Source organism: Lygodium microphyllum, chromosome 13 (genome assembly GCF_053477565.2).
Source record: "Lygodium microphyllum isolate KBCC chromosome 13, Lygodium_microphyllum_v1.1.10, whole genome shotgun sequence".
Classification (NCBI taxonomy): Eukaryota; Viridiplantae; Streptophyta; class Polypodiopsida; order Schizaeales; family Lygodiaceae; genus Lygodium; species Lygodium microphyllum.
In genome coordinates, this window is record NC_141147.1 from 92,234,392 (window position 1) to 92,253,662 (window position 19,271).

The 19,271-nt window shown below is 39.6% G+C and overlaps 1 protein-coding gene across 4 annotated transcripts in view; it reads right to left on the reverse strand.

Annotated features, from left to right (window-relative positions):
* The window catches only part of LOC148026901 (UDP-galactose/UDP-glucose transporter 4-like), a 74,519-nt gene that overhangs the window by 20,655 nt on the left and 34,593 nt on the right, over window positions 1-19,271 (reverse strand). For 3 of the 4 annotated variants that reach the window (XM_087691425.1, XM_087691424.1, XM_087691422.1), the window contains exons 4-5: window positions 9,349-9,591; window positions 9,096-9,197 (exon numbers count right to left, since the gene is read on the reverse strand). In XM_087691425.1, the coding sequence (XP_087547551.1) occupies window positions 9,096-9,197; window positions 9,349-9,591 (345 nt within the window). The remainder of the gene's footprint in view (window positions 1-9,095; window positions 9,198-9,348; window positions 9,592-19,271) is intronic. The other variant, XM_087691423.1, reaches the window with a different exon arrangement.

Genomic DNA, 19,271 nt, shown 5'->3' on the forward strand with positions numbered 1-19,271 from the left:
TCTTGCATCAATGGGGCTAGTCTGAGACTAATCACCTTCACAAGGATCTTGTAGACAGCTCCAAGCAAAGTGATCAATCTCCACTTTGTGGTCTCCAATCTATCTCCACTTCCCTAGGACATGAGATGAATCAATCCCACAAAAAGTCCCATTGGCAAAACCCTTGATGCTGTAATCTCTTGGAAAGCTAAGATGAGGCTTGCATTGATGAGATCCAAAGTAGCTCATAAACGATGCCAAAAGTGCATCCTCCAACTTCTTCGTGAAAAAGGCTATCAAATGTCTACTCATCCTATTCGTGAAAACCCCTTTTCATAGTCAGGGGGTCTAGTCGTAGAACCTAGCAAGGCTATGTAGGTCTATCCCCCTCCAAAAGGCCTTGTAGTGTGAAAGAAGTCTTTGTTAGCCATGTCCCCAAACTATGTCTAGAAGGATACTCTTGCATGAAAGTTGTTCTCTAATCTAGCTTCCTTCATGGCATCAATCTCTACTCTCCCAATATGCATCCTCTCAACATCTCTCATCCTCCCTTAGTAGTGCAGTCAATGATGTTGTAGCAGTCCTCTACTTCTCTAGAGAACCTTGTCTCCAACTCATGGCCACCTCCCTGAAGAAAGAACTGATCCCTGTATCCTCAATACATGTTGGATAGAACCTATGTAAACTTCTATAACAACATTGAGGCCATATCTAGCATTCTCTATTATGGCTTGAACAATGTCTAGTGACCACAAGGTCTATAAATGTATCCCTATTCATACCACTATATTAGCCAGTAGAAGTGTGGTGGTGGGAGGAGTATCTATAGAGGCTATAGAGTGTTGGGTGTAAAGTCCCATTAATCTCCGTGTGTATAAACTTATAAGTGTGAAAGAATTCTGGTGTTTTTTGTGTATCAAAAGTGCTTTTGGGCACATATGTATACAATACACATGTTTGGCAACTCCCATTGAGTTGATGTATTGTTGAATATTCATGGTGCAGCAGTTTTAGTGATCACTTGTAGATCTGGGATTGTTGCAAATGTATGTTTGGTGATATTGCTGAGGTGGGAGTCACTTTGCAGTGGTGTATTGTTGTTTGGTGATATGTCATAAAATACAGCATTGGTACTTGGCACATTGCTAAATAATGGCCACTAATGCTTCTAGCAATAGTGACACTAAATCCCTTCTTGAAATCAAGAAGTTTGATGGCATTGGCTTTGACTTGTGTAAGGATAGGATGCAAGGCATTTTGTTTCTCAAGGATTGTGATGATGCTCTCTTGGGAATCAAGCATGCAGCTATGACACATGAGGATTAGGCTAGACTCAACAAGAAGGCTATTGCATACATTAAAATGGTTGTATCTGATGATGTACTTACAAACATTGAGCATCTTGATAGGGCTTATGCCATATGGAAAAAGTTGATGGACACTTATGAAAATACAACTCCAGTAAATCAAGTGCATCTCATACGTAAGCTTGTAAACATGGAGTTGGATGAGTCTAAGCAAGCATCGGAGCATTTAAGTGCTTTCATAGGGATTTTGAGTCTGTTGCAGGACTAGTTTGCAGCCCTTCAATTTATCACCTATTTTCTTATTGATGACTTTGCCTAGTAGCTGGGATTCTTTGGTTCTTTCACTAAGCAACAACCCTGCTTTAACCTTTGACAGTTTTAAGGGCTCTATTCTCAATGAGAAGATTAGAAAAAAGTCCAGTGGAGAAAGCAGTGGTTCAACCTATCATCTTAAAGGCAGGTCAAAAAATAGGGGTAATGCAAGAAATAAAGACAAAAGCAAGAGTAAAAGCAAGGGCAAATAGCAAGATGTTACTTGCTATCAATGTGGACTTAAAGGGCATAAAAAGCTCGATTGTCAGTACTACAAGAAAGAGCAAGAAAGAAAGAAACGGCAAGGAAAGAAAAAAAAGAATGACAAGAAAGATGATGACAACTCTCCCTCAAAAGAAGTTACAAAGACAAATATTGCATCTAGTGTGGTCATTGAAGAGCTCTCTGATACTGGAGAGATACTTGTTGCAACGTCATGTAATGATGTAGATGTTATGGCAGCAGCATATGATATGCACATCACTAAAAAGGAGATAATTGATGCCTTACTTTTAGCTCATGATGGGCTATCCCAATCATGGATAGTGGACAGCGGTGCCTCTTTTCATGCTACTCCCTCTTAGGAGTCATTTTCTAAATACACTGTAGATTCCCTGGGCAAGGTTTACTTGGGCAATAATTATGTATGTGAAATAGAGGGTGTAGGTACCATTCACTTGGCCCTTGAGAATGGCCAAGAGCTGATTTTGCAAGATATCAAATATGTAGCTGGCATAAAGAAAAGTTTATTGTCAGTTGGATAGCTTGATGCAAGAGGATATTTTACTACCTTTGGTGGTGGATCTTGGAAGGTCCACAAGGGCTCTATGTTGATTGTTAAAGGTAGCAGAAAGGGGACTTTGTTTTATTTGCACTGTAAAGCATTATTTGGCAAGTTTTTGGCTATAGCTGAAGTTCATCACAAATGAAACTTTGGCGCAAAAGACTTGGCCATATGAACCAGAAAGGCCTTCAGGTTCTCTCTCTTTAGGGAGATTTGATATAAAAGACTCTGGTCTCGACTTTTGTAATGATTGCATATGGAAAACATGTGAAGTCTCCTTATTACTCTAGAGTCGTTAAGAAGTCCAATGCTCTTGACTTAGTACACCCTAATGTGTGCACTATGCTTGTTAATTCACATGGGGATGCACAGTACTTTGTCACTTTCATTGATGATTTCAATAGAAATTCATGGGTATATGTGTTAAAGAGCAAAAAAGGAAGTGTTGGATACCTTTAAAGGTTTCATGCTTTTGTTACCACACAGAAAGGGCTTAAGTTAAAAGCTATAAGAACGGATAATGGGGGCGAGTATATTTCTAATGAGTTCAAAAAGTTTTGTGAGATGTATAGCATTAAGAGGGAGTTAACAACCCCTTACAATCCTACATCAAATGGCGTGGCTAAAAGATATAATCACATACTTTGTGAGAGAGTTAGATACATGTTGTCCACAACTAATCTCCCGCAACAGTTTTGGAAAGAGGCTCTTAAAACTGCAGTTCATGTATGCAATCACTCTCCCAATACTGCATTGGAAACTAGCATTCCTAAAGAGGTTTGGTCTAGCAAACCCGTTTCATATGACCATTTTTTATGCCTTTGTGCATACTCTTGTAAATCAGAGAACTAAACTAGACGTGAAATCCATCAAGGGTATCTTCATAGGATAGAGTTTGGCTTCCTCAGGATAGGAATATAGTATGCACCCGAGACATAGTATTTAATGAGGCAAAGTTGCTGAAAAATGCTACACATGGTGACCTTGACAAAAAAAATGTCAAATTTCAGCATGAACAACCAACCATTCAGCAACCATTAGCTGAAGATTCTATCCCTTTTGATGCTGAAAATGAGCAGCTACCTATTGTGCTACAACCAGAAGATAATGGACAGCAAATAGGTGCACATGATGGAATAGGACAGCAAGAAGAACATGCTGAAAACGGGTTACAACAGCAAGAAAATGCTGAAAATCAGCCACCAAGTGATGGTGTGCACATACCTAAGGATGTAGGTCCATTGCCTATCAATACAGATCATTGGGTAAGAAGGTCTACACGTGTCAGAAGGAAGCCACAAAGGTTTCAGCCATCTTTGGATTGCATTTTATTGACTAATGAAGGTGAGCCTCTAACATTTAGAGAGGCACAGTCATGTGAAAACAAGAGAAAGTGGGAGCTTGCTATGCAAGAAGAGATAAAGTCTCTATATGCAAATAACACATGGGAGCTTGTATCTTTGCCCAATGATAGGAAAGCCATTCCTAATAAATGGGTTTACAAGGTGAATGTATTGATGGAAAGCCCAAGTACAAGGCACATTTGGTTGCTAAGGGCTATACACAAAAAAAAGGCATAGACTTCCAGGAGGTTTTTTCACCGATGGTGAAGATAACTACACTCCATGTTTTATTTGCTCTCATTGTATCCTTGGATTTAGAGTTGGATCAAATGGATGTGAAGACAGCTTTTCTTCATGGTGACCTAGATGAAGAGCTATACATGAAACAGCCTGAAGGTTTTTCTATTCCAAGGAAAGAGCATTTAGTTTGTAAGCTGAAACGCAGCTTGTATGGGCAGAAACAAGCCCCTAGACAGTGGTATAAAAAGTTTGATATTTTTATGCTCAACTATGGATTTAAACGCAATCATGCATATCACTACTTATACACTAAAAGAGCTGATGATGGAAGCCTTATTGTGCTGGTCTTATATGTGGATGACATGCTGATAGCAGGAAAGCATAAGAATACTTTAAATGCTCCTAAAAGGAAGCTAAGTTCAGCCTTCTCAATGAAGGATTTGGGAGCAGCTGAACACATTTTGGGTGTGCGCATTAAAAGAGATAGAGAATAGCATGTTGTTTCTCTCACAAGACAAGTACATTAGCAAAGTACTTGACAAATTTAATATGACTGATGCTGAGCCTCTTGGTGCGCCTTTACCACCATATGCAAAGCTTAGAAAAGCTGATTGCCCAAAAGATGATGCAACTGTTACTGCTATGAAGAGCATACCTTATGCATCAGCTTGTGGTTCTTTGATATATGCCATGGTTGCAACTCACCCTCACATTGCTTATGCAGTGGGAGTTGTTAGTAAATTCATGTCTAACATTGGCAACCACATGGGGAAGCAGTGAAACGTATCTTTAGATATTTAAAAGGTACACAAGAAAAGTATATATGCTATGGGAAGGGTACACTAGAGTTGCAGGGATTATGTGATTCAGAAATGGCAATAGATCTTGACACTAGAAAATCTACCAATGGATATGTCTTTGCTTTGGATGGTGGGGCTATTTCTTGGTGTTCAAGGTTGCAAAAAATTGTAGCACTCGGTACTACAGAGGCCGAATATATTTCAACCACAGAAGCTTCTAAGGAAGCTATTTGGCTTGGCCATTTGGTCAAGGATTTTGATCTTTCTTCACATACTCTAGTACTTGGTTATGATGGCCAAAGTGTCGTATATCTGGCTAAGAATGCCATGTTTCATGCATCTACCAAACACATCGATGTTCAGTATCACTTCATTCGACAAGTCCTAGATGATGGTCTTGTCACACTGACTAAGGTCAAAACCCAAGATAACCCTACAAATGTTCTCACTAAAAATCTTGCAAAGGCTCAGCACGAGCATTGCATTCGATTAGTGGGAGTTGGCTAGCTTAAAAGGTACCACTTCAGGCCTTTAAGTGGGAGGTTGTTGGGTGTAAAGTCCCTTCAGGTGTAAAGTTCCATTAATCTCCATGTGTATAAATTTATGGGTGTGAACACGCCCTTATTTTGTACCCTAACATATAAACACATTTTGTTCTTTGTGTACTGAAACACTAACTGGTACACTCATCTTGGGATTCTCTCACTCTCACTCTCAGCTCTGTTGTTCGAGGGGCTGCATTTGAGTCCCTCAATGTTGGTGGACCAACTACAATCTCATGTGACTCGCGAGCTCTATGTGTCTAAGGTATTGGTGCTATCTTGACAATTGGTACAAAGCTCTACTATGGTGATTCCAACGCATAAGTGGGTTTCGCCTACCTATGGGAGATGGATGCAACTTGGGGAGGAACCAAACAAAAGCTGCCAAAGTGAATGGAGAACATGAAGACGTGTCCATGTGTAAAATGTGAACAAGGCTTTGATGAAAGAGGATACCTATGGCCAGAGCTTTTTTCTTTTTCTTTTCCTTTTTTTTTTTTTTTGCAGAGGGCACAACTAATGGGATAGTGGGGCAAAGCAAAGTAGCTTGTTGGATAAGTAGACTGATGGCAAGCTGGAGAGAGATGGCAACGAGCAAAGAAAGATGATGGCAAGCTGACAAGCAGGGTGGTGGTGGGTAAACAAGCAAAGTATTGGGTAGAATGAGGGTAACAGTGGCATAGCAGAGACGATGACTAGGGTGGTGGTAGGCAAGTAGATGGCGAGCAGGCAGTAGTGGGCAAAAAGGCGACAAGCTAGCAATGGTGGCATGCAAGGAGGCAGCAAGCGCGCAAGTAGGCAAGCGAGCACAATGATAGTGACCAAGCTAGGAAGATGTCAACAGGGCTAAACAAGCAATGGGGTGTCACAACCAAGCGTTGCATCAATGTACTATTGTCATGTGGCTATCGTCTTAAAGTAGAGTCAAATTGTGCCATTTTGTTTGACAAGACATCATCAAAAGACGCAAAAAAAAAAGAAAAAAAAAAGAGGTAAATTTGCAAATACAAGTCAAGGAGTATGCAAACTGATATGGTACTTGGGAAGAGTAGTAAGCGTGAGGAGAAAGTTGGGAGGTAGTTTGAACGAGGCATATGGTCCTTTTGATCTTCTGGATCATCCTCCAAATGTGAAGGTTTATCTATCATGGTATCAAGTAGTCAAGGGTACAAGAAGTTACACGTACAATCTTGTGGATGATCAACCAATACCCTTGGTATCAGTATCACAAGGGTGCATTTGAAATACGATCCCACAACAAAGAAATATGTACTTAATGCTAGTGACTATAAAGTCTTTAACAACTACGTGAAGAACATCAAAGGTATTTTGTTTTACTACCACATCTTTTTTTTAAATGTTGTAATTACCACTTTCGAAATGTATATATTAAACGTTTGTTAGGATGTTTCAAAGTACTCCACTAGCAATCAACCTATTGTGTCAACACTTTGAGCCATGGTATCACATCAGTGTGTCAAATCAAGTCAGCCATGAAGTGCAAATAGCAAGATAACATACTCATCTCAACCTCCAAGTTTCAATGTGTCTAGTAAGGATGATCATGTGTACCACTTTCCTAAGGGCCTTTATGGCATGAAGCAAGCACCAAGAGCTTGGCATCACAAATATTGCTTCTTCCTTGAGCATGGCTTTCACTATTTGGATCATGACCCCAATCTCTACTTTCAATTGGAAGGTCAAGAGTGTGTTCTCATCATCCTCATTTAGATGATCTTATTCTGATGGGAAGCCATAAACAAGAGGTGGAGCATATGGGAAAGATACTCAACCAAGAGTTTGGCATGGTCGATCTCAATTTGCTCCACTTCTTCCTCGGACTTAAGGCCTATCAACTTCCTTACAACATCTTCATTTCACAACACAAGGACTTCTCCAAGCTTTTAATGAAGTTTGCATAACTTCTTGTAAGCCTATCTCTTGCTCCCCAAGTCTAAACTTACTTCAACAAGCAATCACCTTCCAAACACTACCTGGTGCCCACTATTGGTACCTCATTGGATCTCTCATCTAGCTTATCCATACTCAGCCCAGCATTTCATACATGGTAGCCTTATTGTCTTCTTTCATGAAGACTCCTCTTCAGGCTCCCTGGTGAGCCGCTCTCCCCCTCTTGCTGTACTTACATGGGATACAATCCTACAAGATCATGTATTGAGAGGGAGCTACTCTAAACAACTGTAGTGACTCTGATTCAGCTAAAGAAAGCAATTCTCAATGTTCAACTATAGGATTTGCCTTCTCCCTTGGACCCAGTGCAAATTCTTGGAGCAATAAGAAGAAGCCTAGTGTGGCTCTTTCATTGATGCAGGGCAAGTGTCAAGCATTGTGCTCCACCACTCAAAAGGCAATGTGGCTCCATCACATGCTTGTGAAGATTGGTTTCCCTCCGGTGAGACCTACCTTACTACAAGTCGACAACCAAAGTGCTCTTGCTCTTATGAAGAACCTGGTGTTTCATGCTCGCATGAAGCGCAATATCACTATGTTCGAGAATAGACTTTGGAGTCGGAGTTAGAGGTGATCTACTGTCCTACAGCGGACAATGCAGCAAACATCTTCACAAAGCCATTTTCTCGAGTTTCCATGCTTTAGCATATGCACACTTTAGGCCTTCAGCCACTTCCAAGATCTGAGAGGGAGTGTTAGAATTTCTTGCTGGTCATCTCCTAGTTGTGAGCTCCATCAGAGGCTGACAGAAACCAAGGAACTCAATGCTTTGCATTTCCGTTTGCAGGTTTGTCAGTCAGTCAGTACCGTTCACACCTCTAGGGCTGAGTGCATTGCAGTTTTGACACACGACAGGCTGGGCAGCATTTATTACCAGCTGGTCAGCCAGATTCACGGCCAGCTGTAGGTCAGCCAGCATTTTCACCCTCCCTAATGGTTGGTTGGCCAGTTTTTCCTTTCTCAGCTATTTATAGCTGCCGCCTGCCAGGCAGCACACATCCCATCAGTCACCAGCAATCCCTCAGTTTCCAGCCTTCTGTTCATCTTCTATCTGCCCATTCCCGCAACCTCACTGATGCATACCAGCTGTGTGTAGGGGCTGATCAGGCCAGCCTTGTATTAAGCATTCATTTTCAGACAATTCAATCCCATTCCTTCATTCTCTATGTTCATTCTTCGCTCTTCTCCCTTCTCTGTCCACGTTCATGATTCTCTTCCATTGCACACTCTCACAAATTCTACTCTTATAGCATGATAAATATGGACTAGGCATAGGATGCACTAAATATAATTAGTTTATTTTTGGTTTATACATGATATCCAAGTCATGGAGTCCCATTTCTTCATTCTATGTGTCCTTTCTTCTCACTCTTTCCTTCTCTCTCTGTGTTCGTGATTCTCTTCTATTATGCACTCTCACAGATTCTACTCTCATAGCATGCTAGATATGGACTAATCATAGGATGCATTTGACTAGAATAAGCTTCTTCTTAGTTTCAACATGATAGCCAAGACATGGACTTACTTTGTAACCCCAAGCATGTTACTGTAAGCATTTGGGCCTCTAACTGAAATGAGGATTTAGTATATGAAAAGAAACAGATGAGAAGTAGAACATATAAAGTGTGCATTTTGTGCTCCAGACAAGCATGAAACTGAGACTTGCAGTATGGTGCACATTGAGAACTTTTGTGATTCATACCAAACTGAGCAAGAAAAGAAACTGCTTGGTTTTTTCTTTTTTCTTTTTTCTTTTGTTTTTGGGGGGGGGGGGGGGGGGGGGGGGGGGGGCGACGGCTGGCAGGACACACACACACCTCAATCCCACTTTGCCATGCACTCCATATTTCTCCCGTTCCAACCATTGGAATAAAAAGAAGAGGAATGCTCAGAAAATTTGTACAGAATAAGACTTCTTCCTGAGGAAGCACAACAAGATATATTCAATAAGTTAATAGATCAGTTGAATCAACTTATAAGCAGATTCAAAGCATGAGACAATAAATAGGGATGCTGCAATATTTGGTAAATTAAAGTACTACGCAAGTAGGTATCAGAATTGAACTGGACCTGAGATACGTTTGGATACGATACAAACAAAGCTTCCTGAATGTTCCCCAGAAAAGCATCAAAAATCAATGCCCCAATTATCATGAGAATTCCAGTTATTTCAAAAGTTGGGGTCACTGACACATCTGCAAGTGTGAATATGATCAAACCAATCACGAGGGTTACAGCTGAAAGGTATTCAAACATGGAATAAGTGCGCCTGAGACCTGGAATGACAGCTCCCATAATCATGACAGGGATTATCTGGACAAAATCACACACAAAGAGTATACTCAATACTTCAAGGATATGTGTGGAACTCGATGTCTACTCTAGCCAATTCTATTACCAATTTTTAGAAGTTGACATGCTGCTAGAGACTTAAGAAATTCAACATGCAAGCAAATAATACATACTCTATAAACTCATTCCAATTTATCTCTTCACGCATAAGTAGGTGTTTCCAAAGTTACAGCCTATAGTTCTACATGCTTGAAACAAAGCCAAAAATGAGGACTACTCTCACTCACACTCAACTAGCAAAGTAAATGAGCTGTTTGAGTTCCAATTTATCTCTTCACACTTAAGCAAGTGTTTCCAAACTTACAGCCTATAGTTCTACATGCTTGAAACAAAGCCAAAAATGAGGAATACTCTCACTCACACTCAACTAGCCGAGTGAATGAGCCGTTGGAAAAGGAGCTAATTCAGCCTAGCTCATTTCCTTTCTGTTTACCAATACTTTTGGTGCAAAATAAGGATACTGCATGGCATTCGTGCATTGACTACCATGCATTGAATAAGATCACAATCAAGAATCCATTTCTAATTCCTAGGATCAATGATACCATGGATAGATTGCAAGGGTCAACTATTTTCAGTTGTATTGATTTGAAAAGTGGATACCATCAGACATGTGCATAAGGCTAGAGGATGTACCAAAGATAGCTTTTAGGACATCATTTGGACTTTTGGAGTTTCTTGTCATACCATTTGGGCTTAAAGTGCCCTACCACATTCAATCACATGATGAACCAAATCACATAGAGCTTCTATGAGCACATTCTTTGATGACATAGTAGTACATTCAAAGAATAAGGAGCACAAAAGGAATTTTAACATAGTGTGTGTAAGCATCGGTTGGTCATCAATGACAAGAAAAGTGAGTTCTTTTTGCATGAAATCCACTTTTTCGCTCGTATGGATCCCATAAAGGTTGAGGCAATAGTAAATACGGTCAAAGCCACACTTGCAAACTATACGTGCGATCCGTAGCTTCTTGGGCTTATGTTTTTATTAGATGATACTCACAACTTTGCTGAAAATGCATCTCCATTGCATGCTTTGCAAAAGAAGGAAGTGCCTTTGAAGTGGATAGCAATAGAATTTTCAGCATTTTAAAAGATGAAAGAAAAGATGACTTCAGATGCAATGCTAATGTTGGCCAATATCAAGGAGTCTTTTGTAGTGCAATGTGATGCATGTGATAACAACATTGGGGCTGTTTTATAGCAAGATGATTGTATTGTGGCCTTTGAGAGCCATGTTCTCCATGGTGCTGAAAAGAATTGCAAGTTTATGAGAGAGTTTTACTTGTTGTAATTCATGCACTTTCCACATGGAAACACTCTCTTTTAGGGGCTGATTTCATTGTGCAAACAGATAATTAGACATTGCTTTACTTTCTTACTCGAGCCAAGTTATCTAAGAAAAGAAGCATATAAGATGGGCGAACTTACCTTCTATTATTCACTTTCAGACAATACATATTGATGGTAAGAAAAATGTAGTGGCAGATGCACTATCAAGGAAGCCTCGGATTTTAGCAATTACCATGGTTTATCCAAACTGAGTCGGATGCCATGAAAGATTAGTTCGCTGCTGATTTAGATTTTGCCAATATGTATGAGCAGCTATGTAGCGGCCAGACGTATGAACATTTTACGCTTAGAGATGGCTCTCAAAATGCATGGGCAGCTATGTGTCACAAAGCAATTGAGTCCAAAAGTAATGATAGAAAGTCATGCTCCTCCATACACAAAGCATAAAGGCATTGATGTTACAATGAAGGCAACAGAGAACTTTTTCTATTGGCTGGCTTTGAGACATCATTTAGAGCAGTATGTTTGTGCATACATTGTGTGTCAGAAGGTCAAGTATAATAGGCAAAAGGTTGCATGCTTGATGCATCCTTTACCTATATTTGATAGGCCTTGGTAGAGCATTACTATAGATTTTATTTTTGATCTTCTGAGGGCTTCTACAAGAAATGATGGGATTTGAGCTATCATTTAATATTCAATAAGCAAACCTTATTCCCAAATAGAAGAAGATCAAGGTTGATCATATTACACGATTGTTTATGCAACATATCTTTAAGCACCATAGCATGCCTAAGTTGATCATGAGTGATCAAAATCCACAGATGACCAATTTGTTTTGAAAGGGGTTGTTTGAGAATATAGATACTACGTCGAAACTCTCTTCAATTTTCCATCCATAGACAAATAATCAGTTTGAAGAGGCAAACCCTACAATGTTGAATCTTTTGAGTGAAGTGTCGGATGCACAATGGAGATGCGATGGTCAGCAATGACAATCACAGAGAGAGAGAGAGAGAGAGAGAGAGAGAGATATGAGCAACAATAGAGAGTAGAGTGTGTGAGAGATATACGATGTGTGGGTACAATGAGTTGTACCTCTTTTAGGTTTTTGTGATAGATATGTGAAGTACAAGTGCTAAGGGTGCGTTCACACCCGAGCATGTATAAAAGGCACAGTGGCCCTTTATTCCCAACAACCTCCCACCTAAAGGCAACATGCCTTGAGATTGAAGAAAAGAATCAGCTAAGTCTAAGTATGTACAAAGCTGAAATATATATACTATCCAACTCCCATCGTCTATCGGCAATGAGCAAACTGCTCTGCTGGAAGACCCTTCCTGAGAAGATTTGCAAGATTATTATCTGTCTGTACCTTGACAAGCTCAATGCTTTTGATATTAAGTATATCCCTAATAAAGTGATACTTCACATGTATGTGCTTTGTCTTTGCATGAAAGCCAAGATTCTGTGCTAGCATGATAACACACTAACTATCACAATGGAGGACTGGGGTCTCGGTAGTGCCAAGCTCTTCCACCAAACGTGAAAGCCATAAAGCCTCCTTGCATGCCTCAATGGCAGCCATACATTCTGCGTCTATAGTAGACAATGCAATGCACTTTTGTAGCCTGGAAATCCAAGAAACTGCTCCCCCTCTGAAGGTGAATACATACCCTGAAGTAGACTTCATACAGTCAACATGACAAGCATAGTCTGCATCCGTAAAGCCAACGACAAATGCCTCCTGCTTTCCAAAGCAGATGCACAAAGGATAAGATATCTCATGATACATTTCACTACTTCGTAATGCTTTCTACCAAGATGTGTCATATACCTGCTAGCTACTCCCATCGCAAATGCTAGGTCAAGGTGTGTAGCAACCATAGTATACACCAAGCAACCCAAAGCTAAAGCATACGAAATCTTGGTCATTTTAGCCTTTTCATCATCAGATATAGGGCTGTCCTCTGCACTATGTTTCACATATGGAAGAAATGGTATGCCAATTGCTTTCCCCCCCTCCATATTGAAACACTGAAAATCTTGGATACATACTCCAGCTGTAACAGATAAAGAAGACCTTTCGATCTGTCCCTAAGTATACGTATGCCAAGAATGTGATTTGCCTCACCAAGATCCTTTATGTCAAAACTGCTATATAGATTATACTTCAATGTGTCCAAAGCATGAACATCCCTACCACCAATTAGCATGTCAATCACATATAAGACCAACATAATAAGGCTGCTATCTGCTGCCTTCTTGGTATACAAGCAATGATCCACTTGACCCCTTTTGAATCCTTGAGATTGTATGAATGTATGAAACTTATGATACCATTCACACATTGCATGTTTCAGCCCATACAAGCTTTTATTAAGTTTACATACCATCTTTTCCTGCCCTTTGGCCACAAAGCCTTCTAACTGTTAAACATATATGTCCTCGTGCAGACTACCATGTAAGAAAGCAGTCTTTACATCCATCTATATGAGTTCCATATCCTCACATGCAACCAAGCCCAATATGGTTCTCAAAGTAGTCATCTTGACTACACGAGAAAAGATTTCGTCAAAATCAATCCCGTGCTCTTGCTTATACCCCTCTACAATAAATCGTGTTTTGTACTCAGGCGAGGAACCAAAAGTGACCTTTATTTTGTAAACCCATTTGCATGGTAATACTTTCTGTTCCTTGAGCAAATGCTCCAAATCCCAAGTACCATTCTTCTTTAGAGATTCCATCTTTGACAGCATAGCTTTATGCCATTTCTTACTATCCTCTTTGTCCATTGCTTCCTTGAAGCATGATGGTTCACCACAATATGTCAACATGACATAATTAGCAACATAATTTGCACCACGAACAAACCTATCTGGCTGTTTGATATTTCTGGTCGACCTAGGGACCCAATGATCAATGTTTACTAGTTGTTCAGCCTGCAAATCTACATTAACAAGTTGTTGTTCAAATGGTTCAGCATACTGCCTTGCCTATTCCGGTTGTTCTAATGGAATATTTTCTCACTAACCGAAAGAATTTGGTTGCCTTGGGAAAGTCTTTGGATATAAGGCTCACAGAAAAAAAAATGTCTGACAACTGAGCGCCTTCCATGCGCCCATATTTCCCAACGAGAGGAACCTAGTAATATTGCCCCACTAGGCGCATTGTCGTTTTGTGCCACTTATCTGACGGGACTCTCTATACCAAAAAAATTTAAACAACAATAGAAAATCCCTTTGAAGGGGACCAAGACCTTAAGATATCCGACGGGACTCTCTATACTAAAAAAAATCAAACGACAATAGCGAATCCCTTTGAAGGGGACCAAAAAGAAGGATCGAAAGAGAGAGACAATAGGCTATTAGGGCTAGAGGAGAGACCGGGAATGACAAAGGACGAGAGGATTATTTAAAAAAAAGGAAAAGAGGAAGCCTTTTCTTCTAGTTTGAGAGGGAGTGATTTCCTTCTCCTAATAGTAACAATGATGATGCTTACAGTTTTTCACTCTCGAATATTTATTTATTTTGTATTGTACATTATGGACATTTGTAACTTCATCCACACTATCAAGATGACATGATTGTAAAAGGACACTTGGATAAGTAAACAATTCCCATGCGATGGCACTATCCAAGTGACACCATTGCATCGCATTTTGCATGAGTACCTACATCTTCCTTTGCATTACCCCATGCATTGGTATTCTATTCATGTAAACATGTATCTATGCGTATTTATCCATTTTCAATTACCCTTGGAGTGGTCGACTCCAAACCCACCATACTCGTAGCATTGCTCATAGTAGTCTCCAAAGGCAATTTTTTTAACATTTGCTTGTATAATAGCTTTGCCAGTCTTGCTTGCTCATCTGTCATATTGCTTGTCTCTCTTCATATTCTCCATATGATTGGCATGCACACACCCTTAGGTAATCCCTAGGCACTTATCCTAGTAGTGTGTGGAATTCTTTTGTCTGTTTTATGAGGTCTTGGGGCCATCCATCCTTATTGCCCGTACTTCGAGGCACAGTGACTCAATGGGACAAACACTGATTTGAGACTCTCACTTAATGCTTAATCTTGTGACAAACTAAAACAAATCCCTTCGAAGAAAATCTCAACAATCCAAAAAAAAAGGTCCATTATTAATTTCATCTACCTTTGCAAGACTTGGTAGGCCTCCAAGTAGCCGATGAGCACCCTTGGTTCAATGCCCTGGTCTCTCTAGGTAATCACTTGGGCTCCCTTGGTAAGATAACCACCACCTCTGTAGTCTTGGTGGGTCACTAGGCGACCGACGTACAACCTTTACCCAATGATATAGCTACTTTGGGGTGGGATGCCTTGGGATAAAAGAAAATAAACGAAAGGGCTTATTTCTCATTGCTCAGTTTTGGGCTTAAAAGGGGGTGTTAAGCTAACAATGCGTTAGCGTAACTTAAACAACTCCAAAACACGCTTAATTAACGAATAAACCTTATTATTTTTTGCATGTATCTAGGAGCTATCACCTAGTATCTTGGAGCTATCGCCTACAGTCTAAAGCTTGTGTTTGCTGCTAACATTATCAGCTAGAGCTATCACTATTACTCAGACACTGTCACCATCATCATATTCTTGAGTTTGCTGAGTTTCTCTCTCCTCTAGCCGTCGCCTACACTTCTTGCACAGTTGTCTACTACCTCCAGCTATTGCCCAATTTTTATCTCTCCTTAAGTACCTACGGTTTTTATCTTTCTCTCTCCTCAGTACCTGTTTGCATCAAATCCAACCTCTCTGGCTGCGTTTGCTAGTGTTTGATACACAAAGGCTACCTTGCTACATTTCAGGATCTATTTTGGAGTACAATACATTCCATCTCATAACCTCTATCTTGATCCCAAAGATATGAGTTCGAGGTTCAGCATTCACTGCAAAGTATATTTACGGCATGAGCACTATATATTCAATAGTCATTCACTTCATTATTCATTGTGTTCACTATCTTTAAGTTACCCTAACCGTAATTGTACTGTGTTATCAATTTGTGCTTTATCATACGATTGATTTTGTGTTTTATGGGTTTCTGGTAGTAGTTTTGGATTCTTTATAACTCTTGCATTATGGTTTTGCTGGCTGAAATTTTTCAGCAAAGTAATTGGCTTTAGCATGGTTAAACAATAGTGGCCAATGCACCTGACTATGATGCTTTTTGGAAAAATCCAATGCAATATGTTTTGCTTTGGCACATTGCAGTGCAATATCCAGGTTGCTTGCACATGTGAGATGCACGTTAGTTATTTCACAATGTGGAACTTGGAACCCCCAAATATCGATGAGTGTCAAAAGCAAAAGTTGTAACAAATTATATTAGACGAGTTTTAGATAGTACCTGGTGTCCAAATTTATCCTAGACCATTCAATTAGCCCTGAGTCTCAGTGTGGTGACACTAGAGAATTGGTATTAATTGATTAATTAATACCAATTTCAAACTAATGAGTGCTTAGGATCACTTAATAAATTGACCTAGCCAATTTAATTATTGGCCAATCAGATTAGTTTTCTAAGCCATAAATCATTATTAAGTTGATTTCCAAAATTAATACTTTAAAAATTCATTTAATAAAGCTTAATAATGCTGGAAATTGTTTTGGAAGGCTACTATTTGGCAAAACTTGCCAATGCAAGTGAAAAAACCGTTTTTGGAGGCTGAGAGAGGGTCATTCCAACCTTGTGCAAGTTGTATGAGAGAGAAAGAGAGAGAGAGAGGAGGAGGAGGAGGAGGAGGCTTAGTATCACTTGGGTGATAAATTGGCCTAGCTAATTTAATTATTGGTCAATCAGATTAGTTTTTTAAGGCATAAATCATTATTAAGTTTATTTTCACAATTAAAAGTTCAAAAATTCATTTAATAAAGCTTGATAATACTAGAAATTGTTTTGGAAGGCTGCCATTTGGCAAAACTTGCTCATGCAAGTGGAAAAAACGATTTTGGAGGCTAAGAGAGAATCATTCCAGCCTTGTGTAAGCTGTATGAGAGAGACAGAGAGAGGAGGCTGTCACTCCAACTACAAACCTTGCATAGTGTGTCTGCTGCATTGAGCATTGTATTTATTCATTATTCACATTCTTTTATCTTCTATACTTATTGTCTCTATATTACCCTAACCCTAACCCTAACCCTAACTATGTTTCTTTATCGGTTTGTGCATTTGTCGTGCCAATGTGTTTGTATTCTATAGTTGAGCATTTCATTACCTATTTATTAGAGCTAAGTACTCATTGAAGAAACCTCGACCCTTAATCAAAAAGCTGATCTTTAAAAAACGAGAACAACAAAGGGAAGATGATATTGAACACTTCCAAACCAACTCAATCTCCAAAGCAACCTATGCCAAGAATAAAACAAGAGCGGGCTCCATAGCCTACCCCACAATGTTCCGACACAAGTGGAGATACTATTAACTATCTTGGAGAAACTAGCCCATATCTAATTACAGACGAGGAGCTTGAGCTGATCAGTGCTCACAAAGCAAATAAGATCGAAGAGCTTGACAAAAGAATTAGACTTTAAGAATAGATACTTAGTCAAGGTATTTGTGATTCTTTCTCTTCAAATATTACACATAAATTTAATGATGTTGCAGGGCCGTTGAGACCTCCATCAAGAATGGGCCCCTTGTTGGAGAAAGAGATCTAGAGTGTATTCCTTTTCTTCAAACTCTTCCTTCCACTCTTGTGCAAGGTACACAAGTGTCAACTTATGTTCCTTTTTCTTCTTTTACTTCTACTCCTTTGCAATCAATTCTTGAATATTAACATATATAGAGGGGATTATTAAAAAAAGTTGAGTTACTCTTCTTTCCCTTTTTCTTCGTTGAATTTTGCTTCTTGTATTCAAAAAGATTTTGCCAAATCATCTTCATTGCAATGTGCATCTTCATTTCAATTTCCATCATTAAATCAACAAAATCAATTCGATAAATCCATATCTATATCATTCATACTTCAATTTTAAAACCCACCCATTTCTTCCACTCCATCTCTCTTTCCATTCACACCGTTCACTTTTCCCTTTCAAGCACCGCATGTCACATTACAATACCATACCAAGGGATTCTTTAAATATAAGCACGACCCTTAGGACCTATACCCAAACTTCCAAGTGGTGTATACATACCTATGTGGGAGATTTATCCTCCACCTACATCTTCAGGATATTCACTACATGGAGTACCTACCTAAGCTTTCCCAGGTGTAGATGCACTAGTTGATTCCACAGTTTGCTCACATAGAAATTCCTAGTGGACCATGTAGTTATTCCATCATGCCTAGTTTTGAGGAGTTCAAAGAGAGATATTGGTGGAAAGCTATGTATAGAGATGTTTCACACTTTGTAGAGAATTGCAGCACATGTCAGAAGTATTCTGCTATGAGACACAAAGATGGTTTGAATCCTATATACTCTCTTTCTATGCATTATAAATGTGGTTGTTGATTCGATGACTATGCCTATGGGACTTTGGCAGATAAGGTACATTGTTCTTGCTCATGAGGACCTTATTAATCAAGTTGAAGAAAGAGCCTTCTAGGGATTAAACTTGCACTGACATCAGCTTATACTCCGGAAGGCAATGGAAAAAGTGAGAGGGGGCATCCTTGCCTAATCCCTTGTATGGCAGCATAGGCATGATGCTTGGGGCACAAAGCGGGCCATATGGATATGTATCTGCATTCCCACGGACTGTTGGAGCACAAGGATTTGGTGCTGGTCGTGTAGGAGAATCTGATAGTGTTGGTTATCATGTAAATACAGCAAATGCACCCTTTTTGTAGCAGTCTATTTATGATAACTTGGCTCCCATAGGTCAGCCAAAGAGGACTATGATGAAGGTGGTAAAAGTGTGAAGTTTGAACCTTTCAATAGTGCACAAGATAGGCTGAAAGCACTTGTTTTTATTAAGCAGTTTGATGCAACCTACTCCAGGGGCAACTTCACACAAGCATCTAAGATGTGAAAGGTAGCCACATTTCTGAAGGGAAATGGATTGTAGTGGTGGTCTACACTTCTTATTCAAGGGAAGTCACCTACCACTTGGGTCCACTTCAAGCAAATGTTTGCTTCAAATTGGTTGACAAGTACCTTTGAAGTAGACATTATGACAACTTGGAATCAGTTGAATTCCAAAGATTGCAAGAACTTGGATCAGTATAATAAGAAGTTTTGGAATACATTGCTGCCAATTACTTCTTATCACAGAGTACCCCTCCATGAGCAGGTGGAAAAGTATATTTGTGGTTTACCAAAGGGTATTCAAGTTTTTTGCATCAAGTCCACTATTTCCAGCATGTCTCGG